The 20000-nt window shown below is 37.0% G+C and overlaps 1 protein-coding gene across 4 annotated transcripts in view; it reads right to left on the bottom strand.

Moving 5' to 3' along the window:
- Nucleotides 1-20000, bottom strand: part of dipk2aa (divergent protein kinase domain 2Aa) — a 50099-nt gene that overhangs the window by 29525 nt on the left and 574 nt on the right. For all 4 annotated transcript variants that reach the window (XR_015477709.2, XM_087239306.2, XM_087239308.2 and 1 more), the window contains 1 exon segment: nucleotides 5101-5990. Coding sequence is in view for 3 of the 4 variants with exons in the window: in XM_087239306.2 (XP_087095432.1) it covers nucleotides 5101-5754 (654 nt within the window). In the remaining variant the exon portion in view is untranslated.

Here is a 20000-nt window from a genome sequence, read left to right as displayed (position 1 = left end):
AACTGTGGGCCAGTTTAAAGTTCTGAGCCTGTACAGCAAGGCTTATATGCACACACACTGGATTAACTATGGTTGAGGCTATTAACTAAGGGCCAATCGCATATTGGGACTTTTGCGCAAGCAAGCGTGTTATTTCCAATGGAGTCGCATGGCTTGTGTGCACATATTAGGTGTTGATAGGCTGTTCATAATAGAGCTGAAGATCTTTGCCCAAACCCGATGGGACCTGACGGGTTCGGGTTTAATTTCTATCATTTTTGATGGGGTCAGACGCGGCTTGGCTTGCGCAGTAAATGAATAGTCATGTGATGCATTTCGATTAGCGCAAGAAAGTAATCAAATAGTTTTTTTACAACTTTAAAATCCATCGCTGCAAAGGTAAAACAAATGATGATGGAGAAGTTAAAAAGAGTGTATTTTGACAGCGGTCAGGCCAGCCGGCAGTTTAAGGCCCCGTTTACACCAGTGCGTTTTGGTTTTAAAACTGCGTTTTAGATCAAAAACGATCTGCGTACAAACTAGCCTTTTACCTAGCGTCTCTGAACATATCTCCGTCCACACTACGCCACCAAAAACGTATATCACGTGACCATTTGCGCACTCTGGGCATGTGCGTTCTAGTATAAACAGAAAGCATGCGTCTCGCTAGGCATTTGGTTATTGTTAGTCAACAAACGCCAGTTGAACATTAAATGCGATGGCAAAGAAAGCAAGAGAGGTATTTTTGTGGACAGACGACGAGCTGAGTTGTTACTAAACGTAACAAATGAATAACTGCACAATGGCGATTAAAACAGACAATAGTGCAAACAACGCTCCCATTTCTGTGCCCATGTTGTTGTTTACAGTACTGACTTCCGGTAGCGTTAAAGCCATGTGTTTTAGTCATGTGATAGAGGCTTGACGAATAAGGGAAGGATAAAGTGACGAAGGCAATGACACAAAAGCCCCAATCAGGTAGCGAATCTCAGCAGTCCCGCCTCCGTTTTCAGATGTCTCCGTTTTTCCTCATCCACACTAAGACGGAGCAGCAGCGTTTCAGAATGAAAACGGCCTCTCCAGCATTTTCAAAACGCTCCGTTTTCAACGCTCGAGAACTCCGGCGTAGTCTGGACGGATGGCATAACCATAGCAAAACTTATGCGTTTTAAAACGAAAACGCATTAGTGTAAACGAGGCCTAAAAAGAATGCTCATTGTAGGCCAAAAGAAATACTTATTTTCTTTAGTGTGTTGGCCAATTTAAAGGCTAGTGGTGCTTTCACACCTACACTTTTGTTTCGGAATCAGTCTCGTTTGCCTAGTTAGCGTGGTTCGTTTGGCATATGTGAAACCACCAATAGCGCTCAGATCCGCGCCAAATCAATCGCTCCAAGATCGCTTAAAAGAGGTTGTCTCGGCTCGATGGAAACGAACTCTGGAGCACGGTTATATCACTGTGGTTTATGGATATGTAATAGGCATACGGCTATATGAAGAGAGAATTATGAGTAGGGCGAGAAGTTTCGCGAGTCTCCTGATGCCCGCAAACGAATGATAATCTCATGGTAATCTTGCGTCTCCCTCCCGGTCCTCAAATAGGCTATGTCACGCACCCTTCTCACCCTTCCCCACCGCATCTCGGTGATGTAAGCGTGCCCAGGCCCGAATGTAATGTGAGTGCGGGCCGTCGGGGGAGATGGGAGAGGGGACGGCCAGGTTCAAGGCAACTGTAGTGCGAGTACGCCCTCAGTCTCCTGTTCTCATGCTCTGTTTAAGATTGTTTAAATACCATACTATGGGAAAATAATGCTGTAAGGCGATTTAGAAATCATGCACGTCCAATTCGTGTTTTTGATGCGATTTCAATTAATCACACAGCCTTAGAAAAAAGCCAAGAAAACTGGTTCAAATGCAATGTTAGTGCAGAAACCTGTACGTCCTTTTTTGCTTGTCTTAAGTGACCACAGTTTGTTTTCACCATGAAATGTTTGCCATCCTGCAAGCTTTTATTGAGATCTGCCTCCATCCAATCAACAACCCTGATAGAATGGCAAAAGAACCAATAAATACATTTGTTTTCTGCTATAACTAAATTGACTAGGTTGTGTCAACACAAAAGAAAAGATCCTTATTTTTGCAATGTTGCAACTTTTAATATGTTAAAGCGATCCGATCCGAGCGTGGTAATAGCACTGTGTTTTATGGATATGTAATAGGCATACGGCTATATGAAGAGAGAATTAGGAGTAGGGCGGGAAGTTTTGCGAGTCTCCGGATGCCGACAAACGAATGCTAATCTCTTGGTAATCTCACGTCTCCCTTCATTTGTTTTTTGCAATAACTAAATTGACTCGGTTGTGTCAACACAAAAGAAAAGATCCTTATTTTTGCAATGTTGCAACTTTTAATATGTTATTTAAAATATATTGTTTTAAATCTAATTTTACAATATTTTACACACTTATACACTGTATGACTATTATATTGCATCACTTTATTTCTCCAGGTTTGGGCAGCCCTTATGTTATGGTGCTTTGAAAGCCATAGGAAGCTTATTCTTACACACTGACTGACAGCAAGGCAGCTGCATCAGGTTCCCGAAACAGTAAAAAAAAAACAACAACTGGAAAGCAGATTTTTCCTGCCTTATGAAACCGCAAAAGCTTGCTATAACTTCTGGCAAACTAGAGGAAGAAAAAACAAACTAGCTTTTCTTAGCTCCAGGAAGTGTGATGAATCATTTAGTGCATTCTGAAAGGACAAGCATCTGTTAGCTTTAACATCATGTTTTCAGCAGGAGAAGAAAGAGGAAACGCTGGTGAAGATCACACTTAATCGCATCTATGGATTAGGAGCCAATTCATTAGCAGCATCCACAGCAAACTAATGACATTTCATTAGGTTGACCGAAATGCTCCCGAGGTTGCAGGGCAAAAAAAAAAGAGGGGGGGCTAAACTGTATGTTGCTAATCAAATCGAGCGGTTTGCTCTCCGGAGAGCGAGATCAGATTGCCTTTATCACGGAAAAATGCTTGAGGTGTGGCAGATGGAGTGAATGATGGGAGGTGAGAACGGATATTGGCTGCTCTCACAGAGATGTCCTTTTGTTTGCCCAGGCCTTCGACAAGCTGGGTCAATCGCAAAGAAATTGGAATAGATTAGCTGGGTCTAAAAATCAATGCCGGACTGAGGGGTGCAAAAAAAAAAAGAGCAGTCAAGGACTCTCATTGGTGTGAATGAAAACACAACAAAAACATACAGGAGAAATAGAGCATGTGAGATGCATCTTCTAGATGTTACTTCATGATGTGTAAATGTATTTCATCATCCAGCAATATTAAACAGTCTGTGTGAATTTATCTAAATGCCACTTAGTAAGTCGCTTTGGTACACTTGTTTTTTGCTGATCAGATATATTCTGAATAATTCAATATACTGCGATAATAAACATACAACTATGATATCGAGGGGCACTTTATAATACCACAAACACCTATTTAAACTTTTTAAAGGTCCTATGAATCCAAAAGTTTGCTTTTTGAATGTTATAATCAGTATGTTTTAAGTAGCATTGTCACAATAATTAGACTAATAGAATTTCTAACTTCGATACGATACTAAAAACAGCACTGATATTCGATACAGCGAGGAAACTGCCAGTGAAGCTATTTATGTGTGCTGGATTATATCTATGGGTGCCTTCACACCTGCCTTATTTAGTTCGGTTGAATCGCACTAGAGTTCGCTTTCCCCTCTTGGTGCGGTTCGTTTAGACAGGTGTGAATGCAGCAATCGTAATCGAGTGCGTACCAAAAGCGGACCAAAAAAGCATACCAAGACCACCTCTTCAAGACGAACCCTGGAGCGGTTCGTTTGTGGTGAGAATATGATCTGAACTAAAACAGACCCAACCGCAAAAAGTACTGTGCCTTTCGGACTAATCCAACTGCCGTAGGCCGATGCGCTGTGCATTATGGGATATGGAGGAAGAATATTTGTTGACAGCGCTTTACCAAAAGAGAGAGGGGGGAAAAAACATTACCTGATGGATCGTTTGTAATATTTCCGCAAGACGACCATGTCGCAGTTTAGCTAAATGAATTCACGACTCCTGAAGTGATGTGCAATTCATTAAAACATTGTTTTCCAGCTGCGGTAACGCTTCAATTTTCGAAAATGAATATTTTTTAGAGTAGAAATCGCAATACTGTAAAACCGTAATATTTTTATCCAAGGTTATTATACCGTCAGAAACTTATAACAGCCCATGCCTACATAAGGAAGAGTAATTATTGACAAAAAGTTTATTTTAGGGTAAACTATGCATTTAAATTACTATAGTATAAAGATCCAATTAAAATGGGTTAAGAGGGTGAAACAGCACCCTTTATCCAAAAGTTAATTTGCATTATTGCTGATGTGAGACCCTAAAAAAGTGAATAATAGGAAGAATATGAATTCGTCATCTTAGAATTATAAGGTTCTATTTGACATTTTTTGTCAAAATTAGTTATTGATATATTCTTATTAAATGACAACTTATTTACATCATGGGATGTTTTTTTTAACAAGTTGTTTACATTTCAAGACTTTTTATAAAAATAAAAAAAAATGTTACACACAAACTGCTATAAAATGCAAAAACTGTAAAGCTCATTATCTCAAAATCATTCAGAAAGCAGATAGAACCTTATAATTCCAAGATGAAGAATTGTTATTTTTATTGACAAACGTCTAATATAATTTAATATGAAGATCACATATCCAAACATATCACAAACATGCTTGGGTCAAGCTTTTGGTATATCTCCTCAGAATCTTTAATGTAAACTGAATATGCTTATGGAATAACAAATGCCTTTGGCTTATGTAAGCGGGAATTCTTGAGGACAAGCACGCGGTTGCCAAAAGCAGAGAAATCTCTTAGTGACCACCGACAGACTCAAAGTATCTATTATTTACACAGCCTTGTGCAGAACTGTAAAATATGCAAAGATGCGCCGTTAATCCCTTTAACTTTCAAGCGGGCATCAGACACAGTGCTTTCGAATCAAAAGAAAGATTCGGCAACTTGAGAATGCATTTCAAGGAGATGTTTTATCGGTTAGTGTGTGAATACCTGCAGCACCAGCGGCTCGGGGTTGAACGCTAGCGTCATCAGCAGCTGCATTCGCTCCGTGTCCTTTAGGTTCTTCAGCAGGAAGCTTCCAGAATCCTTAGTTTCGGCGTACCTCCTGACCACCCGGTCTAGAAGCCTCTGAGAAGGGCAGTGCACTAGATCCGACCAGCCTTCCACCACCTCCGGGGTCAGAAGTCTTACATCCCCGTTAAGTCTGGCAAACTCAGTCTTGTACATACTCTGTATGAGATCACAGCGAGGCCTTCCAGTGGCCCGTTTGCAGATCTTCTGATCGATCTCTGCCAGCTCTTGGTTGGAACCCAAGCGTTTGAGCACGACCCTGCGCGTTCCTTCCCTGGGTTCTCCGTATTGAGCGAAAAAAACATTTTTTACGTTGAAGAAGTCTAGAAAGCGCAGGCGACCCCACATCTCGAAGGTCACCTGCCCGTTCATGAACTTGCGGCACCAGCTAGTCCCAAAGCAGGCCGGACATTTATTGAGGCCTATAAATCGACGGTCTGTGAGCTCGTTCCTCTGAAATGAGGCAAACAGGTTGTGGGTGTTCATCAGCAGGATGACAAAAAGTGCTACAATGAAGAGGAACTTGCCGCATCGGTAGACGCGGCCAAATTTGAGCGACAATATCCGCAGCATGCTGATTGGCAGCGGTGCACTTAGAGTGAGTGCGGTTAATCTCTGTCAATGCAGCTCTTCCATCATTGCGATGTATACTATCATTATCATCCCCATCACGCTCAAGTTAAGAGTTGTCCATGCTGGCAGCAGTGTTGCCCGTTTAGACTTTTGGTTTCAGGAGCCTCTCTCACCATGTTTAAAAGGAGGTTAAGTTACGTTCAAGCATTAGAGTGCCACACCCTGATTCAAGTTACCTGAAACAGATGAATAAAGTACGATTAAAATATTATCAACAAAACAGTTATACAAAAGGTCCTAGCAACAGAATAAAAAGGTTTAATTCAGGGAAAGAGATGATTGACAACAATCGTTGATGAGGTTTACATAGACATCAGTAATCAAATTATTTATCTTAATTTAAATAAGGCAATAATATGAGCTGCTTTTAAAATGTTCCTTTCAAGTTCCCGTTTGACAAGTTATAATACATAAATCGATAAACAGTTACATTACCATGCTATGTTTCACTTTTCAATGTTTTGACTTTAACTGGAGCTCGGCATTTGAACTCTTCAGCATTCATGCCCTCGTGACGAACTCTGAGGCATTGGATGCGAGTATGAAGTAAGGACTGGTGGGAGAGTGTTGTTTTAAGGGAATTTAATACCGTATGCCAAATTGAAAGAAGACTTCTGCATTTCACAGAAAAAACAAGTGAGTTCGGTGATGATAACAAGTCTCCAGGGGCCTCATGTATCAATGCTGCATACGCACAAAAACTTAGCGTACGCCAGATTTCACGATCATGTTTGGATTTACTAACGATGAAATAAACGTGAGAATGTGCGTTGGTCCACGCCAACTTCATGCCTGGTGTACGTGCATTTCTTGTGTGTGTTTGCTTTATTTCCATTGGCGACTCCAGTAGGCAATTGTGTTAAATTGCACACTACACTACTGCTTGTCTAGCAGGTATATAAGATTTCCATACCATGCAGTTGACCAGCCAAACATTAAAGCGCAATTTGCAGCGATCGCCGGTTTTCCCAAAGTAATCAGAGCGATTGACTGCACGTACATTGCTATAAAGGCATCATCTGAAGATGAACTTGCATACATGAATCGGAAACATTTCCATTCAATAAATGTACAAATAATATGTGATGCTCATATGCGCCTAACATAATACACACAGTTATTAATGATTCCTATGTGTATTCCTCTTGATGAAGAGTAGGCAAAATCTGATATGTAGAAGAATGAGTTCTCAGATGCTGGATTCGAACAGAGTTCGAACGCGTCAAAACATGTTGCCATGTGCTTTACGAGCTACGCCACTCACACTGCTGTTTGCTGCTCTCTTTAGTTATGTTGTTTCTGTCAATCAAACTGTGATGGGTAGGAATCAATCAACTAGCTCATTTCATTGAGATGTGCTATTTGCACGTAGCCTAAATAGACACTACAAAATTTTAAACCTTTACGTCGGACCATTTTTTTTAAAATTCACTCACAGTGTGATGTTCAGACCCCACTGTGTTACCGTCAGCTAAACTCTCCCACTCGATTTTTTTTTGTTATTAATTCCGGCAGACAAACTTGCAAATAACACTGTTTTTCTCCGGTATATATCCGAAAGGAGCACCTCAAATTCACATTCTGTTCAAAGTTTCCCTTTTTACTTGCTTTTGCCATTACTTTTTCGTTTGGCTTTGCCAAAGTAGAGTCATTACCATATTTATTAGGGGGAGGACGCAGGGAGGGGTTTTGCGCTCGTGCACATGCGCTCAGTTTAAGTTCACGTCAAGTCGGATGTACAAAGAGAATATACATACATCTGAATTTTTTACTGCATGCGCACATTTACAGCTTCGTGCTTACGCAATTTTTTAGAATGAATTCAACGCAAGCCTTCATACACGAGGCCCCAGGAGTTTACTGTGTGTATGTACTCAAAGATGCGGGTGACTCTGGTTCTTAACTGACTCAGTTAAAAATAAAAATAAAAATTGTGAGTGTCAAACAGCTGTGTGCGAATGGATTATCCCATCACAAAATGCGGCGAAAAGTCCTACACAACAGTAATAGTTTAAAGAGTTGACATGTCTGTACTGCACTTAATAATGCGACTAAAATAGGAATACTCCAATATGTCTTAATTTGATTTCTGTTTAGCTCGATTATGATTTTAATTGGATTAATGTCATCCAAAAATGTCTGTTTACATGGTAGACTCTTAATCAGAGTATTTTCTTAATCATATTAAAAATCAAAGTAATGTTGTCCATGTAAATGTACATAATGTATACTTTAGGTTCATCATATCACTAAGTAGTTTGGTTTGGTAATTTACAGTACATTTATTTCTGTTTCCATTGTCAAAAGTACCAAAAATATAGCGAAACATACTGTACCATACCACTTATTCCAAGTATATCTAGTACAACACTGTAGTACCTAAAGAGTGGAGCTTGTCACTAGTACATGCAAGACAAGGGAAAAAACCTTTCTATTTGCACACACTAGTGGCTAAGCTTGGGTGATACTGGCATTCTTTACCAATAGTTACTGGAATTTAAAAAAAGGTCTATTTCTCGATAACATTTGAGCCGCATACTCAAACACTATTGATTGGCTATAATGTTCATAGCCAAATGTTAGTGTTCAAATGTTAGCGGGAAACAGTTTCTAAAATTTCAGTACTGATTGGTATCGAATACCAGTATCGCCCAACCCTATTTGCAGCGCTTCAACATTTAAAATAATAAACTTGACTTAGCAAAAAAAAAAAAAAAAAACGCAATACGTGGAGGGCCCAAAACTCTTTCTTCTTCGAACAAAAATTGTCAATTGCAACTTTCTGGCATACTGTATGCCACATCTACAAATAACAGATAAACGGCAACAAAGTTGGACGTTGGGTTTAGAATGTTATCGAAAAATAACTGTCAAATTCACACTTCCTCTACAACTGCTGCACACAATAAAAAAATCTATTAATTCTTCTCTGGCCTAAATTGTCATTTTAAATACTGCCTACAGTCAGATTAAGTCAGAGCTTGCTGCCATTTGTTTGAAAACCATCTCACACTGCTCAGACTGTCCAAGATCCAACAAATGCAGATTCAACATGTTCAGTCGGGTGAAAACAAACTCGACCAACGGCAACAGACGGCAACTAGGTTAACTAGGGTTCCTACGGCCGTTCCTACTGTATGTGTGGTGAAAACTGGCCTTAATGATACATTTGGACAAATTCAAGCCTGATCAGGGTGAATCATACCAAACTGTACTGAACCATACAACTCAGTTTAAACAATGGCATTATTTAAATAGGAACAAAAAAAGGAAACAATAAAGGTGGAACCAATTTAAAAGCTTAATAAACAAGGAAGTTTATTTAATGTCACCTTCCTTTTTTAGGCATAAATACTGTGAATTGTTTGAGCTAACCCCTTGCTGTATCTACAGTAGCTTTTTTATTCAGATTCTAAAATTGGTCAACTGATTGTACAAAAATGTAATCAGGGTCAGCTTTGTACATTTGGGGGCCCTAAGCAGAGTCCTTTCAGGGTCTCTGCAGATATCATAATGTCAAATTTAAGACCTTTTAAGACCTTTTTAAGACCATTAAGTATTAAATTTAAGACCTATATCGCAATATCAAAAACATGCGAGAGAAAATGTAAAAGCACAAAATTAGGGGTAAAATAAAGTTATTTAAATTTCGCTCTTTCGCATTACAACGCTCCCGACTTATAAAACTGCGCTTGCGACATGTGTCAGTGAAATAACGGCATACTCTTCCAGCCGAAATCATGTCGCGCGCACTCAAAGCGAACTTCCGCAAACACAGCGATGACGTCACATTCGCCGCGCGCACTGAGTTTCATAACAGAAAGCTGATTGGCTATTGCAAGTTGACTTTTTTGTAGTTGTAATACCGCAAATTACAATTGGACTTGTGAAATATAGAACTACAACACCCCAAAAATCTAGCAACAACAACAAAAAGAATTTAAATAAGCATTAGATGTAGCGTTACATGGACATCGCAAAAATAAGACCTGTGCTAAAATATTTAAGACCTAGAACAGCAAATTTAAGACTTTTTAAAGCCATAAATTTCGATTTTTTAATTTAAGACTTTTTAATACTTTTTAAGACCCCGCGGGGACCCTGCCTTTTGGGGCCCTACCTTGCTCTAAATAGTGGAGTATTTTCATTGCAAACTGGGCCACAATTGTTTTATTGCTTATTAACCTCTTAGCCAGGTTAATAGAAATAAAATAAAATAAAATAAACAATCAATGAAGCAGAAAATTAAAGCCTGATTTCTTCTCCTTAATAACTGTCTGAATGAACTGGATAATTTAGGGCGCTTTCACACTTGGTTTAATTGCCTGGACCATACCCAAGTTAGATTGTCCCCCCTTGCCACCTCCTCGGTTGGTTTGTGTTCACACTGTCTTTTTTCCTTCTGAACCCCGATATGCTTGCGTCATCGAGCTGCTGTTTTGTTCACGGCGGTTGCTAGGTGACGGTCACGAAAGCAAGCGCTGAAATGGAAAGACGTCCACACATCGCGGTCATTCTGCTTTAACTGAAGCTTTTGGTTTTGGACATGCAGAAAGCGACTCGCGTCCATCTGCCGCAAAAATATTAAAAACATTCAGAACATCACACAGTGTCTGCAGAAGCTGCTTTTGGAGGAGACAAGCAGATATCACTGTGTTTGCCGTGGCTCAGCCCCGTGCATGTCACCAAGGTACGAAACGTGACAAAAACAAACACACAAACGACATTATGAAAATGATAGTTTGTTGTACAGTTGGCGGTTCACTTTTGTTATTTGGTACGATTGCATTTACATCAGAATCATACCAGAGTTTGCATAAACCGTACCCCAGACCACCTCTTTCAGGTGTACTCAGGTACGGTTCACAAGTGCGCACCCGAGTTCAGAAGACATGTTCACACTAGCTAAACGTACCGTACTATGATGTAAAACGAACCCGGGTGTGGACCAAAAATCTTTAATAAGGGACCAGTGATTCCTACTTTGTGTTCTTCTGGAGTATTTAAAACATATTTATTAATTAACAAACAGACTGAAGATTCTATAATATATATATATATATATATATATATATATATATATATATATATATATATATATATATATATATATATATATATATATATATATATATCCAAGAGCAAAAACCCTGCAATAAAACATAACTGAACATTAATTAGCCAAAAGATTGATCCATAAATGATAAAATCAATAAGCAAATAATGTAAAGTAAATATGAAAAAATATTAATATAAAAAAAAACATTTAAGAAAAAGAGAAGCAACAAATAGTGGGTTAATGTTAATATCCAAACACAAACTTTTTTATTCCCTTCAGTCACCTTCCCTGTGCCTTACATATGAGATGCAGGGTCCAAAGCTCATATTAAACTATGATTAATTCAATTAGGACATAGCTTTTACGAACATGTCTCAGGTAAAATATTGCCAATGTGCAAAATATGTGTTTTAGACTAAGTTTTAAAAAACTGAGTTTGTAAAACCAATGAAATAATAAAATATATCATAAGTAGACGATGTTTATTAATCTGCAATTGCCTATTTTGGATAAATGTGCTAGATTATGTCTTTAACATCATCATTAGCAATTAAAGTGATGCTAAAAATGGTTTTGTGCTAGTCTCTTCTTTCATTGTTCCCCTCAGTTTTTCTATGCTTGAAGAATAACGTTAAATTGGTTTCACTTTTGCGGTTCAATTTCCAAAACAAATCAGGTATATAAATGGGGCAGGCAAAGAAGCAAAGGCCATAGCTGTGTCTGTGTAAGGATTCGTGTTCGTGTGGTGTGGTGAGCGGCCGGTCTCACAGGTTACCTTTGAAGAACAAACGCAAACCGCGAGAACACAGAACGCATATAAGAAATGAGATGCTGTGAGCTTCCTTCCTTTTCTTTTCAGTGAAAATTTATAAATATTTCAGTACTAAAGCACTGTCAATGAATATAATCTGTAAAATGCTAAACAAAACTATTTCAGCAACAAACAAACAAAACAAATAATGACTTGCACCTCTAGCTGGTTGTGGGGGCCCCAAGCAGCTGCTTAGTTCCCTTGTAGGGAGGGCCAGCTCTGAGTGTAATAATTTTAAACAATTTCAGTATTATAAGTGCAAATGTTATGCAATAATGTTTATTATTGTTATGCAATAAATGTCTAATAAAAGAGATCAATGCAACATGATATAAATATAAATTCTGTTACAAGTGTTTTAAAAGAAGAATAGGTCTAACCATGTGGTCACAAATGTGAAGCTCAGTGTAAAACTACCTTATTTAATGATGAAAAATCTTCAATCATTGCAAGTGTCGATTCTGTTTTCGAGTTAATTTAATGTTTGTTTTTAAAACAAAGGGTTTCTGAATGTAACTGAAATATTTTAGAAGAAACGAAGGTAATTGTACAGTCAGTTTGCAGGTGCAGCAGATAATCCAGGCAGGATCGGGCTAGTCAAATGTGTCAAAGAGGATATGACTCAGTGATTACATCACTACCTTTGGATTCCAAACACTTTCAAATCAGGCAACAGCAGGAACACTTTGAATACAGCATTCGAATAAATATCGGAAAGAATAGGGTAGAGCAATTTTAATGAGAGTAATACCTCATAAGCTCATAAGACATGTTAATGTAGTGCCATTCGCATGTAGCCAAACACAATGGAATAAAGTCTGGTTCGTTCAGCTGCATATAAAAAAAATACCACCCACTATAGAGGAAAAAAAACAAGCATGTACAGCACCATACCACTACTGTGGTTGTTAAATGCAATAGACAGCTTGTTAGTACATCTGAATCAACTCATAAAATAAAAGTAGGTGAGTGGTGGAAAACAAAGATAATAATGATAATACTAAATAGTATCATGACATAACTGGTCATGGTGATTTTTCAGTTTTTTTTATTTTAAATAAATCTGCAACAATTAAATATATATATATATATATATATATATATATATATATATTTTTTTTTTTTTTATTATTATTTTTTTTAATCCATTTTTAATAAGCTTGTAACATAAAAAACGTAGAAGAAAAGTGAAGCATTAAGAAAACTTTTCGTATGCACTGTGTATATACAGTTGAAGTCAGAATTATTAGGCCCCTGAATTATTAGCCCCCCTTTTTTTCCCCCAATTTCAGTTTAATGTAGTGAAGCTTTTTAAACATAGTAGTTTTAATAACTTAATTATAATAACTGATTTCTTTTATCTTTGCTTTGTAAATAATATTTTACTAGATATTTTTAAGACACTTCTATACAGCTTAAAGTGAAATTTGAAGGCTTAACTAGGTTAGGTTAACTAGGCAGGTTAGGGTAATAGTGCAAGTTATTGTATAACAATGGTTTGTTCTGTAGACTAAAATTTAATGAAATTAAATTAAAATTAAATGGGTTAAAAATTTTGACTTTAAATTGACATTTAAAAAAAATAAAACTGCTTTTATTCTAGCTAAAATAAAACAAATTAGACTTTCTCCAGAAGAAAAAAAATTATATTAGACACGCTGTGAAAATTTTCTTGCTCTGTAAAACATCATTTGGAAAATATTTAAAAAATAATAATAATAATAAAAAATCGAAAAGGGGGACTACTAAATCTGACTTCAACTACACATTTTATAATGAACCTATCATAATGAATACATAAGAATTCAATTTAAACACAATGAAGTTTAATGTAAAGCTGCACCTCCACACCGATGATGTCTGAATTGTGCTCCATCTCTTGAGCAACAGTTTGTTTATTAAAAAAAATCTGACTCATTCACAAGACTAAATGGATGGGGGTGGAGGGCCAAATCAAAGGTTATCATGGGCCAGCTTTGGCCCGTAGGCCCTAGTTTGGGCATCTCTGCTAAACTGTTCTTATTTCTGCTAAACATTTCTTGCCATCTCAGCTTCCATCAAGCAAACTGACTGAACATATTAAGGTAACCTTTGTAGGGCTGTGCAATATAGAAGAATCTAACATTGCAAAATTTTGTGATTCTGTGATATACATTGCGATACTAATATGATATGAATTGAATATCTCCACTTTAGAATGATTGTATAATTTTAAACTGATTGGGATGATCCTGAAGAGGAGCGAATCACACTCAATCACACATATATTTGCCGTTTGTCGCAACTAAATTGGAAACAACAGAAAAACCTGTCCTGTATTTTATTTATAAAAGATTTAGAGCAGCAGTTATTTTTTTTATGCAGCTGTTTATTTGTAAAGAGGGAGGGAAACCCCCGTGTTTGAATTATATTTTGTGCAAAAACTGTTTAATAAAGACTTTAACTTTCAAGTAACCATTTATGGAAAATACCGGATATCGTTATTCCTGCTAAAAATATTGGGATATGATTTTTTGCCCATATCGCCCATCCCTAATGCATAAGATATAGAAAATGATACAAATGAAATGAACAATATATTGTTGTTTTCTTAGAAGTCTAACAGTATTCAGGTAGAGTAACTGAATAATCAAATGTAAAATAAAACTGCGTAGTCTTCGTTGTAAAAATAATATGCACAGCTAGTGTTTCTTCCCATATCTACAAACTTCTGGTGAACCATTAATGTGACTTTTTTCAATTTTATACAGCTTTTTTTACAGCAACAATGCTGTAATGTAATTAAAATATAATCAGTTAAACAGACTTCAGCATTCATTTAGTTGTTCAAGCGCAAAATGAGATGAAACGTTTACCACTCGTGTTGTCAGAATTAGCAGGCAAGCGCAAAAACACCATTAAAAATACTGCAGCAAAGTAAATGCTCATATTTTAAAGACAAGGCACATGGTACAATCCAAGGCCCACTTCATATCGTATATCAATCAGGCAGTTAAGACCATAAATTTTTAAAGAAAACAGACCTTAAAGGGCCATGAAACCCCCTCGTTTCAGCAGGGTGTTTTCACACCTCTACTTTGGAAAAAGTCAGAAAAGTGGGCGTGTCCAGCTCTGTTTAGGGGGGAGTGTCGGAGAAACTAAAGTGGGAGGGTGTGGGAGTGTCTATTTGGGCACGCGCGAGTTTCAGTCAAAATACACACACATGAGAAAGTGATGGTGTTTAACCTACATGGACATCTGTAGTCGAATTATTTGCCAAATTATTAAATGTTGGACTTTAACTGCAGTTAGGCTCTTTCATTCAGGGAATCCATTCATGCCCCTCGTGACAAACGCGATATTTGATTCGAGGAGCTGCTCTAAGCGTGTATTTTTCATGCAATGTTTGACACCACACGGCGAATGAGAGAAAAAAAACTCTGCATTTCCCGGAAACTTAGATGCACACGGCAGGTAGTGTCAGAAAGCCGCGTGTGTTATTCCGGTCACAAAATGCGGTGCTATGTTTGCACTCAGTGCAATAGTTAACTTAATTCGATACGAACAAACTGAATAAACAAAGAGCACTGGTCGCTCACTTACCAAATCTGTAGAGACAGGACAATCACCAGCAACTAGAGCCGCGTCTTTATGAAGAGAAGACTAACGTTACAAGCGAATCCGGATTTCAGCGTTTGCAGATGAGAACAGCTCTCAGGTAAACAATGTTCCTCCTTAGACACGTAAGTTATTGTTGTCGAGCATCGCGTACACTGTTAATCCACACGTGATCCAGCTGACCGACCAAACGAAACTTAACTGCAGAAAACTATAAAAGCAACACTTCACGCTTGTTTTGCCAACACAACGTGGCGTCTCTGTGGCGTAAATGCGGTGACACTAATGAATATTAATGAAGTTGCACAATAGAGCGCGCTGATTGGTTTGAACCAAGCCTTACTCATGCATTAATGCATCACACTGTAAGACGTAATAAGACTCACTCTGGCACAGACGTCCAGTCTGCACTCTGGAATACACGCTATTATGTCATGACCGTGACGCAGCTTCAAAAATTCGTTTCAAACAGGAAGTACGAATTTGCTTGAAATAACGCAAAAACAACCAATTTACACTTTTTAGTGAAATATAGGTGTCCTAATAGTGTTTTTAGCAGTGTGGGACACATATACGAATGTCAACAGCTCAAAAAATGTGTTTTTATGTTTCGTGACCCTTTAAACACACCGATTTTAGGTGGGTGATATGGCAAAAATGCAATCTCAATAATTATTTTCCATATTGAACGATAACGATATACAATTTAATATAACTTCCTTATTTAAAAAAGTGCACACCAACAATGATCAAAGCCACAAAAATTTAAGGGTCCATTAAATTGCCAAACATTCGGTACATCTCTAATATCAACACTCTTTTCTATTTCCATTGTTGCACATTTCTGCAGTGTGCAGATCTATATAGAGTAAAAAAGTGCAGTGCTTATAATTGTTATTTACATAAATTATCAAGATTTGATATAACAACGTTTGTCAGCCAAGCTCCAGCATACAGTTCACCGAAAACGCTTGACCGAAGTTAATGCAAAATTGAAAGTCCTTCTACATTAGGCATTGGCCAGTATAAGATTCTGATGGTATAAAAACCTTGGATAAAAAATATCACAGTTTCACAGTTTTGTGATTACTGCTCTAAAATATATTCTTTTTACATGTCTGGGTAAAAAAACAACAAGTTTTTTCCTCTTTGAACACAATATATTTTAATTTGAAAAACATTTAAAATGTTTTGGAGCAGTAAACATGTCAGGCTAAATAATTAAAATGAATTATTAACTTCTGCTGTCTTAATTTATTTCAAAAACTGTTTTTTTTATAATTTAAAATGACATCTTGGGATATCTTTTGTGCTGGAGATACTGTTGTCCTAAAAAACAAAAAAACAAATGAAGGTAAAAAAAAAAAAAAAAAAAAAAAAGTACACATACCTTATGAACGGTTTTGCCGAAAATTTTGGTTTTGAAAGTTTGATATATTTACCTTGGAAACGGTTATCATCCCATGCCTTTTCTGGATACATCTGCATGTACAATTGAGGCACAGGCCTTAAAGAAGCATGCAAATGCTATAAATTCTAATACAAACTCAACATTGCATATCTTGCAATGTGGCCATTGGATGCTGCTGACACGATATATTGTACAGCCTTAAAACTTGCTATAACTTAAAAAGTGTACACTCAAAATAATGACTTTTCCTGTTGTGTTCAAACTATTTATTTAAATGAGTTGAAACAACACAATGCTTACATTTTGGGGGGGACAACTTAATATTTTTATGCTCAATCTACATAAATTTGTAAAAAAACGATTAACTAAATCGATTTGTGTGGGAACAACAACACATGTTTTTGATGTAGTTAAAACCTGGTTAACTTATTTAAACAATTTAAAGCAACATAAAATTATTTGTTGTCTCAACTTTTCGTAATTAAATATTTTACAGTGTAGGAACTCAAATCTGAATGTTTTCATGATTGTTTAGTCAAATAACAGCACGAAAACTGACGAAAGACTGAATGTATGCATGCTAATGGTTTTTCATGGGGGTTCTATTGCGGCTTATGTGAGTAAAGCTGTACTCATTTTCTGCCTCTCCCTCAGCACTTTACGAGCGGGGGAAAAAGTCCAATAAAAACCACACCTCATCATGGAGAGAGAGAGAGAGAGCTCGGATAACTACACAGCCTTCACGCCGGACATGTTTTCCATACAGAAAAAGACACCAAGCTCTCGCAGCTTACAACTTCTCAGACTCTCTTCGTATTGAGCGCAAAACTTCTTCAGAGGGGATGAGGAAGGGTAAACAAACCTGGAAAATGTCTGGCAGATGGTGACGGCTTTCAAGATGATTCATCAACATTAGATTCAAAAGAACAAACCTGGGCTCCAAAAACTGCAAAACGATTCCAGAGTCTAGTTAAAATGTTCAACATTTACCCTCACAAATGAATTGGAACAATGAGAACGTTTGAGAATGCCAATGAGCCTTTTCACACAATGCAAACCTTCCTCATCTCTCTCTCTACAAATTCTGACAAATTTCCAATTGCAGAACTCACACGAAAGAAGCCAGGAAGCCAAACTATTTACTAAAACATCTCCAAAGGATCTCCATAGTTTCACACAACTGCTCAAAAAAGTCAACATTGACTAATTAAAAATCTAAAAGTGGCCCGGGATAACCTCGAAATAAATTGAAAACATAATCCGTAAGTGTGACTGGCCTCAAACGAACAGCCTTCTTACTTCTCTATAAAGGCTTAAACTATTTGTGCTGAGTTGTTCACTGTGTTGCATGCGGTTTTAAGTTGCACCTCTCAGTGGTATTGAAAGTGAAAAACCACAGCAGTCACAGTTATTGACTGCAAGCGTCAATAATGTTTGATCACACAACGTGGCTGAGCTCTTGTGCTGCGAGAGTACAACAGTCCAAACCAAACAAATTAAAAAAAAGATAGAAATCATCTTTGCTCTGCATGTAAGTAAAGCCACACAGAACATGAACCATGCGAAAATGTTAGGGGGGCAGAAGTCAGCTCTGCACTTTACACTTGCGTGTGATTGATGGCTGTGCTGGGTGAAAGCAAGTGGGTGACCTACATGAACTACCCTTAAAGGGATAGGTCACCCAGAAATTACATTTACAAAGGCTCATGTCTTTCCAATCTCGCTTGCCATACAATTTCTGTCAAGACATTTTGACAAATAGTAATACTTCTCACCTTCATGAAGTGAAAATGGATGGGGTTCAGAGACTACATGTCAAAAAGGGAAAAACAACACATGAAAATCATCATGATGGCAGCCCATTCGAGTTATGCGCTGTATTCCTAGCCTTGCCATATTAGATAGATAGATAGATAGATAGATAGATAGATAGATAGATAGATAGATAGATAGATAGATAGATAGATAGATAGATAGATAGATAGATAGATAGATAGATAGATAGATAGATAGATAGATAGATAGATAGATAGATAAAAACACTTTTTTCTGTATTCCTCAGAGGAAAAAGTTGAACAGATTTTAAATGAACGTACACACATCCTGTTCCATTTTGTTGTAACAAATAAAATCCTTCAAATGATGTATTACTTTTTCATTTATCTTATTTTCAGTTCGCAAACAACTTTGAGAAACTTTTTGTATTGAGTTGTCTAAGTCAAAAAGTTCCATTTTTCCCCACACAAGTATCTTTTGCTTGTTGAGTACTTTAAATGTTATTGAGGTAAAGTTGGTTTTACATTCGCACATTTGTTCAATTTAACGGTCTCTACATTGCTTACCATTTGCTAATAACATTTTTCAGAAATTATAACATTAATATTAAGGAGAATGTCAGAATGTGTGAATATAAAATCAGCTTTACCTCATTCAGTAACTGCTGAAATACTATCACTGCTACTGCAAAGTTACGGTAACATTATATGAAAATCCTTCAGACTAGCTTTTTAAAGGTTTCTAGTTTACTTCTGACCCTTCATTTTAAGTTATAACAATACAAAATGTAGAAATAATTTGTTGTAGTAATAATAATAAAACCTTACACTAAATTTGTATTAATGATAATAATAATAAAATAAGGCAAAGTTCGCTTTATTTGCACATTCGTTGAGTGATAACTTGTAACATGCTCCATAACGTATATATTTTTACCACGGTACTTTGAATATTCGGTCTGAAATCGGATTTAAGTAACTTCAAAACAACATTAACACTATTTAATTCAGTGAACAATGCTGTACTTTGACTGTCATTGGCTGCTAATATGAATTCACTATTTTGAGTTTGTAAATAATATTTTCTGACATGATTTTTATTAAGAAGAAAGTCCGAATGTGGGAATATAAAACCAACTTTACATCAAAGTAAATGTTTATACTTTGTAAACATTGCCATGATATTCAATGTAGACGCCTGTAGAACGTAAACAAAAACAACCTAAACTGTTTTAAGTTTATTTTTTGATCACATACAACATTAATTATATCCACAAAAAAAGTAATGTTATAATGTTTTGTGCTTTAAACTCAAAGTTATCACCAGATGACCGCTCAAACTCTGACCGATGATCAACTCGCCACGTCAATCAGCGACGCGCACGCTTCAATTGTGTGAACTATATAGCTAAAGACACAGGACTAGCAGAATAGCAGGTTAAACATACATAAATACAGTTTTGAAATTTCTGAACGATTAAACAACACAGACAGTAACTTTGACTGACTTTGTTAGCGCAGTTGCGGTATTAA

This window comes from Danio rerio, chromosome 2, assembly GCF_052040795.2.
Source record: "Danio rerio strain M-AB ecotype USA chromosome 2, GRCz13ab, whole genome shotgun sequence".
Classification (NCBI taxonomy): Eukaryota; Metazoa; Chordata; class Actinopteri; order Cypriniformes; family Danionidae; genus Danio; species Danio rerio.
This window is presented reverse-complemented; position numbering and strand designations above follow the sequence as displayed.